At 48.1% G+C, this 9839-nt stretch overlaps 1 protein-coding gene and 1 pseudogene across 6 annotated transcripts in view; both read left to right on the forward strand.

Annotated features, from left to right (window-relative positions):
- The window catches only part of LOC118380174 (disabled homolog 1-like), a 370535-nt gene extending 370240 nt beyond the window's left edge, over positions 1–295 (forward strand). For 5 of the 6 annotated variants that reach the window (XM_052459061.1, XM_052459057.1, XM_052459038.1 and 2 more), the window contains one exon: positions 150–295. Coding sequence is in view for 1 of the 6 variants with exons in the window: in XM_052459065.1 (XP_052315025.1) it covers positions 150–215 (66 nt within the window). In the remaining 5 variants the exon portion in view is untranslated. The remainder of the gene's footprint in view (positions 1–149) is intronic. The other variant, XM_052459065.1, reaches the window with a different exon arrangement.
- A 93-nt stretch (positions 296–388) lies between these two features.
- On the forward strand, positions 389–3421 carry LOC127906632 (dynein heavy chain-like; annotated as a pseudogene).
- Positions 3422–9839: the final 6418 nt, after the last annotated feature.

Consider the following 9839-nt stretch of genomic DNA (forward strand, 5'->3'; position numbering starts at 1 on the left):
CTACTGCCATCTGGTGTTGACAACAGGAACTGCATGTGGTGCAGCTGGAGAAAGGGTCTGTGAGTCTAGGGAGTAGCTGACCTGTGTTCAGTCCCAGTGGGTCATGCTAATACTAACATGCTAACTGTGTCTCCTCTCTGTCTGCCTAGGGGAAGGATCTCTGTCTGCAGGGAAAGGATCCTCTCTATGCCCAGATCAACAAAGGGAGGAAATAAAGAGACTGAAAACTGGACTGACCTACCAATGCTGACCAACCAACCCCATGTGTGTGTGTGTTCTCTTTATCAGCCTTCACCTCTGCCTTCTTTTTACCTAGTAATTTCACCTTCCCCTCATCCTTGTCTTTGCTCTTCACCTTCTTGACGATGACTCTGGATGCGATGCCACCCGGCCCCTGAAGGGAGGAGAGGAGGGAAGGTCGAGTACTGCGCGGTAGGGAGTGCGAGTTGGAGGGTGTGTGTGATGTGGAGCTGAGGGAAGGAAGGCAGTTTGTAGGGCTGTGAGGAGGAGGCAGGACTTTAGGTTTCTCAGGGAGAGCAGATTTGGTCCCGGGCTGCTTCAGCAGCAACACTTCCTCATCCTGGAACTTTGCCCTCAAGGACTTGAAGTCCAGAGAGTCTTCTTCCTATCAGACAGAGAAAAGAGGGGACAGGGGAGAGATGGGTTGAAAACAGGTACCTCATACCTGAAAAAGACTAAAGGATATTAATTGAATTTCAAATCAAAGGTTATCATTGAGCCCACTCTACAGATGTAGGATCACACTGTTGCAGGAGAACTTTCCTGCAAGTGCAGGGCATTTTAAACTTGTAGTGTATTTGAGGTTTAAAAAGGCTTCTGAAGTTTGTGAGTTCCACTTTGAATTTTGACTTGATTTTTCACTCACGAAAAATGTATCAACACCTACAAAAATGTAATTAATTATAATCCACATAATAATTCACATGTCCTCTTGCTGTAGCAAACTGGCTCAAATTAAGATCTTACATCTGTATCTGTCTCTCTTTTCACAGTCTAATTCAACATGAGATAAAACAAACTAAGTGACCGTATCATTATTTTCAAGGTGGGGTTCACAACCCCCAAAGCATCTTCCAGACACTCTGGCACCAAAACTGCCAATAGAAACCCATAGAAGCCTAATTCCTTTAGGTGAGAGCCTGGGGGCAATAGAACTATAGGTTAGGGGCCGTGTGTGTGTGTGTGTGTGTGTGTGTGTGTGTGTGTGTGTGTGTGTGTGTGTGTGTGTGTGTGTGTGTGTGTTACTCATCTCTAGCAGCAGCCTGGCATCCCCTCTTACAAAGGAAGGAGCACTCCATCTACCCCCTCTACTCGCCTTTCATTCTCTCTCTCTTTCTCTCCGTCAAACATTGCTAGATGCTATGCTGCCAAAGGGTGACTGGGCCAAGCGTTGTCTCCTTTCCCAACACACAGACAGCGGTATCAGACATGGACACAATTAGTGTCTGTAGCAAGTGGATCCTGGTATGGACTGGTATGCTGAGATCCTTATTTCTGATTGTCCGGTTTATTGGGATCTTGGCATCTGAATGGCTGTTTGGGTGTTTCGCCTTTTTGTGAGTGTCTGCTGGATCACTATGCAGGAACAGACTCTCTGGGAGCTGCTCACACACACAATGTTTTTCCAAATGTCTCTTCTCAGAGGGAATGGGAAGGCTTCAAAGTGAATGGACACTGAGGCATGGATGTTGCCAACCTAACAGGCATCGCCTGGCATGAACGAACATTGCCAAATCGGATAGTGCCGGACTTCGGATGTATGTTGCCAAACTAACTGATTCTGTGAATGAATTGCTCATTCTCTATAATAGCTTTTGTACAATATGGATTAAAACAGACAAACGGAAATGTTTATTTTCTAAGTCAATCAAGCCGCTGGAGTCAGCTCTCCTGGAGTTATACAGTCACAAGACTTTCAGAGCTGATTGTCGATTTGCCAAACTCATTTTGTAAATGATAATAACAATGATCATTCTGTCCACAGACTTCTGTGCCATAAAATAGGCAGGCTTCAGTTATGCAACCAGAAGGTATCAAGCAATACCAACATGTCTGTCTGTCTAGGTTTCTGTAGCTCTCTCAACCTCTGTTCTGTCTATGATCCTATAAGTGTCTTTCCTTAACACAGCCCTTGTCTATACTGCAGCCCTTTATTATCAACATCCATGTTTATCAATATCAGTTCTATCAACATCCATGTTTATCAACACCCATGTTTATCAATATCTGTTCTATCAAACTCCATGTTTTATCAAAATCCATGTTTATCAACATCCATGTTTATCAATATCTGTTCTATCAAACTCCATGTTTTATCAAAATCCATGTTTATCAACATCCATGTTTATCAATATCTGTTCTATCAAACTCCATGCTTATCAACATCCATGTTTATCAATATATGTTTTATCAAAATCCATGTTTATCAACATCCATGTTTATCAATATTTGTTTGATCAAAATCCATGTTTATCAACATCTGTTTTATCAGAATCCATGTTTATCAAAATCCATGTTTATAAAAATCCATGTTTGTCAACATCCATGTTTATCAATATCTGTTTTTAATCAACATCCATGTTTATCAACATCCATGTTTATCAATATTTGTTTTTATCAAAATCCATGTTTATCAATATCTATTTTAGCAGAATCCATGTTTATCAATATTTGTTTTTATCAACATCCATGTTTATCAAAATCCATGTTTATCAATAGCTGTTTTAGCAGAATCCATGTTTATCAACATCCATGTTTATCAATATCCATGTTTATCAACATCCATGTTTCTCAATATCCATGTTTATCAACATCCATGTTTATCAATATCCATGTTTATCAACATCCATGTTTCTCAATATCCATGTGCCAATAACACGTTCCCACTGATGTACCCTGTAACCTCTTAGTCATACTATCTATCACCACCTCCATGCTTCATATCATCCCTCAGTCTGAGTGATAGGACCCTTACCCATCATCACAATCACACCAGACACTCAGCTGGCTGTCATCGACCCCTAACCTGTCTGTCTGTGCTACTGCTAGTACTACATCAACTCTGATGCCAATGACTCCCTATTTTATGGCCAAAGTCTATGCGTAATTAGACTCATCTGGACTGACAACTTGAATAACTGTTTGGACAATAGAAAAAGATAAAGAAGAAGAAAATGAGGAAGTGGAGTAAAAGGGAAACATGCTGTTTGATTACATAATATTTCTAGACATATTTTATGCTTACCGCAGATAACGTTTTCTTAATGTAAATTGACACATTATTTTTATCTTGATGAATACGATAGCATTCTACTGTGGATTTTTAGAATACTTATTTATTTTCTGTTGATTTACGTCTCCACCATGTATTACTGTTACTATTAAACACATCCCAATGCCAGCTGGGTCTGGGTGATCAGTGTGTGTGTGTGTGCCCCTTCTCTCACCTGCCTGACACACATCTATCAAGAAAGGATGGCTTTAATTATGATTTAGTAGACCAATTGTATGAATAATATCCTACAGTATGACATGTGTTTCTCTAAATAGCCATATCATTATGGAAATATAACATGTATTATTGTATGAATAATATCCTACAGTATGACATGTGTTTCTCTAAATAGCTGTAATAACATGCGTCTTGGTGAGAGGTGTAGGAGTCAGGCGCAGGAGAGCAGGGATGTCTGAGAAGCGTGTTTAATAATATAGTCCACCAATATGAAACGGCACAGACAAAAATCCCAAAATTACGCTCTCGAATAATCAGAAACTCGTGCAAACACACGGAGGAACAAACACAGTTCCGACACTTTACATACACGTGCGTAATAGCGAAAAAACAACAAACATCAAATACAATCGAGCGCAATACACACAAGTCTAATCCTGCACGAATTACGGCAGGTAACAGGTGCCCTATATACCCACAGAAATCAAAGCAATTGAAAACCAGGTGTGAAAAGGAACACAGACAAAACAACCAGAAAAAGAAAAAGGGATCGGTAGCGACTAGTAGACCGGCGACGCCGAGCGCCGCCCGAACAGGGAGGGGAGTTACCTTCGGTAGAAGTCGTGTCAGTACCCCCCCCCCCCTGACGCGCGGCTCCCGCATCGCGACCTCGAGGACCCCGCCGATGTCCAGGGGGGGCGGAGGGACCTCCAGCACCTCATCCTCTTGAAGCGGACCAGCCACCACCGGCCTGAGGAGAGACACATGAAACGAGGGGTTAATACGGTAATACGGGGGGAGCTGTAACCTATAACACACCTTGTTTATTCTCCTCAGGACTTTGAATGGCCCCACAAACCGCGGACCCAGCTTCCGGCAGGGCAGGTGGAGGGGCAGGTTTCGGGTCGAGAGCCAGACCCGGTCCCCCGGTGTGTACACCGGGGCCTCGCTGCGGTGGCGGTCGGCACTGGCCTTCTGCCGCCCTTCGGCCCGTTTAAGGTACCCGTGGGCGGCCTCCCAGGTTTCCCTTGAGCGTTTCACCCAATCGTCCACCGCAGGAGCCTCGGTCTGGCTCTGATGCCATGGTACCAGGACCGGCTGATAGCCCAACACACATTGGAAGGGCGACAGGTTCGTAGAGGAGTGGGGGAGTGAGTTCTGGGCCATCTCCGCCCAGGGGATGTACTTTGCCCACTCCCCTGGCCGGTCCTGGCAATACGACCGCAGAAACCTACCCACATCCTGGTTCACTCTTTCCACCTGCCCATTACTCTCGGGGTGAAACCCAGAGGTCAGGCTGACCGAGACCCCCAAACGTTCCATGAACGCCTTCCACACCCTGGACGTGAACTGGGGACCCCGATCAGAAACAATATCCTCAGGCACCCCGTAGTGCCGGAAGACGTGAGTAAACAGGGCCTCCGCCGTCTGTAGGGCCGTAGGGAGACCGGGCAAAGGGAGGAGACGACAGGACTTAGAAAACCGATCCACAACGACCAGGATCGTGGTGTCGCCCTGTGACGGTGGCAGATCGGTCAAGAAGTCAACCGACAGGTGTGACCAAGGCCGCTGTGGAACGGGAAGGGGATATAACTTCCCTCTGGGCAGGTGCCTAGGAGCCTTGCACTGAGCGCACACTGAGCAGGAGGACACATAAACCCTCACGTCCTTGGCTAAAGTGGGCCACCAGTACTTCCCACTAAGACATCGCACCGTCCTCCCGATCCCCGGGTGACCAGAGGAGGGGGATGTGTGAGCCCACCAAATTAACCTGTCTCTAACCTCCAGCGGAACATACACCCGTCCCGCAGGACACTGTGGTGGAGTGGGCTCAACACGCGATGCTCGCTCAATGTCTGCATCCACCTCCCACCTTACAGGTGCCACTAGACAAGAAGCCGGGAGGATGGGCGCAGGACCAATGGCCCGCTCCTCCGTATCATATAGTCGGGACAGTGCATCTGCCTTAGTGTTCTGGGAGCCTGGTCTATAGGAGATGGTAAACCTAAATCGGGTGAAAAACATGGCCCACCTTGCCTGACGAGGGTTCAGTCTCCTCGCTGCCCGAATGTACTCTAGATTACGGTGGTCAGTCCAGATGAGGAAAGGGTGTTGGGCCCCCTCAAGCCAATGTCTCCATACCTTCAGGGCTCTGACAACAGCTAGCAGCTCCCGATCTCCCACGTCATAGTTTCGCTCCGCCGGGCTGAGCTTCCGAGAAAAGAAAGCACAGGGGCGGAGCTTCGGTGGCGCACCCGAGCGCTGGGAGAGCACGGCTCCAACCCCAGCCTCGGATGCGTCCACCTCCACTATAAATGCCAAAGAGGGGTCCGGATGCGCCAGCACGGGATCCGAGGTAAAAAAGAGCCTTCAGGCGACCAAAAGCCCTGTCCGCCTCAGCCGACCATCCCAGACGCGTCGCCCCCCCCCTTCAGCAGTGACGTAATGGGCGCAGCCACCTGCCCAAAACCCCGGATAAACCTCCGGTAGTAGTTGGCAAACCCTAAGAACCGCTGCACCTCCTTTACCGTGGTTGGAGTCGGCCAATTACGCACGGCTGCAATGCCGTCATCCTCCATCACCAACCCCGATGTGGAAATGCGATATCCAAGGAAGGAGACGGCCTGTTGGAAGAACAAGCTTTTCTCAGCCTTGACGTACAGGTCATGCTCCAACAGTCGCCCAAGTACCCTGCACACCAGAGACACATGCGCGGCCCGTGTAGCGGAATAGACCAGAATATCATTGATGTAAACCATCACACCCTGACCGTGCAGGTCCCTGAGAATCTCATCCACAAAAGATTGGAAGACTGCTGGAGCATTCTTCAACCCGTACGGCATGACGAGGTACTCATAATGGCCGGATGTGGTACTAAACGCCGTCTTCCACTCATCTCCCTTCCGGATACGCACCAAGTTATATGCACTCCTGAGATCCAGTTTTGTGAAAAACCGTGCTCCGTGAAATGACTCAATCGCTGTGGCAATGAGAGGTAGCGGGTAACTATACCCCACCGTGATGGAATTTAGACCTCTATAGTCAATGCACGGACGCAGACCACCCTCCTTCTTCTTCACAAAAAAGAAACTCGAGGAGGCAGGTGAGATGGAGGGCTGAATGAACCCCTACCCCAGAGATTCTGATATGTATGTCTCCATAGCCACCGTCTCCTCCTGTGACAGGGAATACACATGACTCCTGGGAAGTGCAGCGCCTACCAGGAGATTTATCGCACAATCCCCTCGTCGATAAGGTGGTAATTGGGTCGCCTTCTTTTTACAGAAGGCGATAGCCAAATCGGCATATTCTGAGGGAATGTGCACTGTGGAGACTTGGTCTGGACTCTCCACCGTTGTAGCACCGATGGAAACTCCTACACACCTGCCTGAGCACTCCTCCGACCACCCCTGTAGAGCCCTCTGTTGCCACGAAATCCTGGGGTTGTGACGGGCCAACCAGGGGATCCCCAACACCACCAGAAATGCAGGAAAATCAATGAGGAAGAGACTAATTCTCTCCTCATGACCCTCCTGCGTAACCATACCCAGTGGAGCCGTGGCCTCCCTGACTAGCCCTGACCCTAATGGTCGGCTATCTAAGGTGTGCACTGGGAAGGGTTTGTCCAGCTGAACAAGGGGAATCCCTAACCTGTTCGCTAAACCGCGGTCAATAAAATTCCCCGCCGCCCCTGAATCTACTAGCGCCTTATGCCGGGAAAGAGGGGAAAATTCAGGAAAAACAATCCATACATACATGTGACCAACAGGGGGCTCTGGGTGAGCCTGGTGCTGACTCACCTGAGGTGTCCGGGCAGTGCTCGGCCTGGCGTCTCGACTCCCGGGGGGACCCCCCCAGCACCGGTCAGCAGTGTGCCCTCTGCGACCACAGCTGGCACAGGAAAGGCCCCCTCCTCCGGTCGCCCTCGCTGAAGCACCTCCTAGCTCCATGGGTGTTGGAGTGGTGGTGCTGGGAGATGGAACTGACAGAGCCTGATCTGGACGTCCGCGGGTCGCCAGCAAGTTGGCCAACCGAATGGACATGTCGATCAATTGGTCCAAGGACAGGGTGATGTCTCTATAGGCTAGCTCCCTACGGACGTCCTCACGCAAACTACACCTATAGTGATCGATCAAGGCCCTGTCGTTCCATCCCGCGCCAGCGGCCAAGGTCCGGAACTCTAGAGCAAAGTCCTGAGCACTCCTCCTCTCCTGCCTCAGATGGAACAGCCGTTCACCCGCCGCTCGACCCTCAGGTGGGTGATCGAACACGGCCCGAAAGCGGCAGGTGAACTCTGGGTAGTGGTCCCTCCCCGAGTCAGGTTTGTTCCATACCGCGTTGGCCCACTCCAGGGCTTTACCTGCGAGGCAGGAGACGAGGGCGTTCACGCTCTCACCCCCCGAAGGAGCCGGACGAACGGTCGCCAGGTATAGGTCCATCTGGAGTAAGAAGCCCTGGCACCCGGCCGCCGTCCCAACTTATTCCCTCGGGAGGGCGAGTTGAATCCCACTGTGCTCAGGCAATGAAGGAGAGGGTAGTGGTACTGGTTGGGGTGTGGCTGATAACAGTGTGGGAAGGCCACCTCTCTCCCATCTCTCCATCGTCGCCATCACCTGATCCATGGCGGTCCCCAGTCGGTGTAATACTGCCGTGTGGTGTTGAATTCGCTCCTCCACGGACCCTGGGAGTGCGTCCGCTCCTGCTGACTCCATAATTATATAGGTGCAGGATTCTGTAATAACATGCGTCTTGGTGAGAGGTGTAGGAGTCAGGCGCAGGAGAGCAGGGATGTCTGAGAAGCGTGTTTAATAATATAGTCCACCAATACGAATTACGCTCTCGAATAATCAGAAACTCGTGCAAACACACGGAGGAACAAACACAGTTCCGACACTTTACATACACGTGCGTAAAAGCGAAAAAACAAGAAACATCAAATACAATCGAGCGCAATACACACAAGTCTAATCCTGCACGAATTACGGCAGGTAACAGGTGCCCTATATACCCACAGAAATCAAAGCAATTGAAAACCAGGTGTGAAAAGGAACACAGACAAAACAACCAGAAAAAGAAAAAGGAATCGGTAGCGACTAGTAGACCGGCGACGCCGAGCGCCGCCCGAACAGGGAGGGGAGTTACCTTCGGTAGAAGTCGTGACAATAGCCATATCATTATGGAAATATAACATGTATTATTGTATGAATAATATCCTACAGTATGACATGTGTTTCTCTAAATAGCCATATCATTATGGAAATATAACATGTATTATGTTTTTACATGTGTCCATTTCAATCTTTATGTCTCCATCTCTTAAATGGCTGCGTCTTTGGAATTCACTACCCCTGTTCTCTACTTTGGAATGCTGACAGACTCCCCAAGTGGTGTCCCTTTTCTCTGTGTCTGTTAGTCTACAACAGCTATTCCCAAACTGGGGTAGGCGTACCCCCAGGGGTACGCGCAATGCCATCGGGGGTACACAAAATTAAATGTCATTCACTTTTTTTTTTTTTTACATTTTTTTTTTAAAATTTTCTTCACATTTTCGAACAGTACATTTATATTTTCCAATGGGACTATACATTTGGGTGAGGTTTTTTTCTCGCCTGAGTAGCCTCGTTCACTGCCAAAAATAAAATGAAACCATCTTGTGTTCAGTGAAATAACAACACAATGTCAAATACAGGTAGCCAAGTCAAATAATGAACATCTAATCACATTAACCGTTACTCTCTCACGGGAAACCTTCACTCTTGTGCAGACATTTAGAAACGAAACATGACAATTTGAAAAAATAGCCAAATGAGTTTTAAGAGCAAGAATTAAGATAATTTTCAAGTAGTAAGACATGTATAAAAGCAACAGATACCATTAATAAGAAGGGGCTAGAAGCGTCTTATATGGTGAGCTACCGATTGGCTAGGACCGGCAAGCTCCGTACTGTTGTGGAGGACTTAATGACTTAGTGACATGGCAGGAGATGTTTTGAAACAATTACTGCTTCGCATACAAGTCAGTGAATTCTATGCGCTACAACTGGATGAGTCAACAGACGTGGCGGGCCTGGTACAGCTCCTGGTATATGTCTGTTACGTTTATGGGGGTCAATTAAGGAAGACATCCTCTTCTGCAAACCACTGGAAACCAGGACAACATGAGAGGATATTTTTAAAGTACTGGACAGCTTTGTGACATCAAATGGACTTTGGTGGTCAAGATGTGTTGGTATCTGTACTGATGGCGCAAAAGCCATGACAGGGAGACATAGTGGAGTGGTAACACGCGTGCAAGCAGTTGCTCTTGCTGCCAAGGGAATGCCTGACAGCTTGAAAGACGTTTTGGACACTACAGTGAAAATGGTTTG

The sequence above is a fragment of the Oncorhynchus keta genome, chromosome 1 (assembly GCF_023373465.1).
Source record: "Oncorhynchus keta strain PuntledgeMale-10-30-2019 chromosome 1, Oket_V2, whole genome shotgun sequence".
Classification (NCBI taxonomy): Eukaryota; Metazoa; Chordata; class Actinopteri; order Salmoniformes; family Salmonidae; genus Oncorhynchus; species Oncorhynchus keta.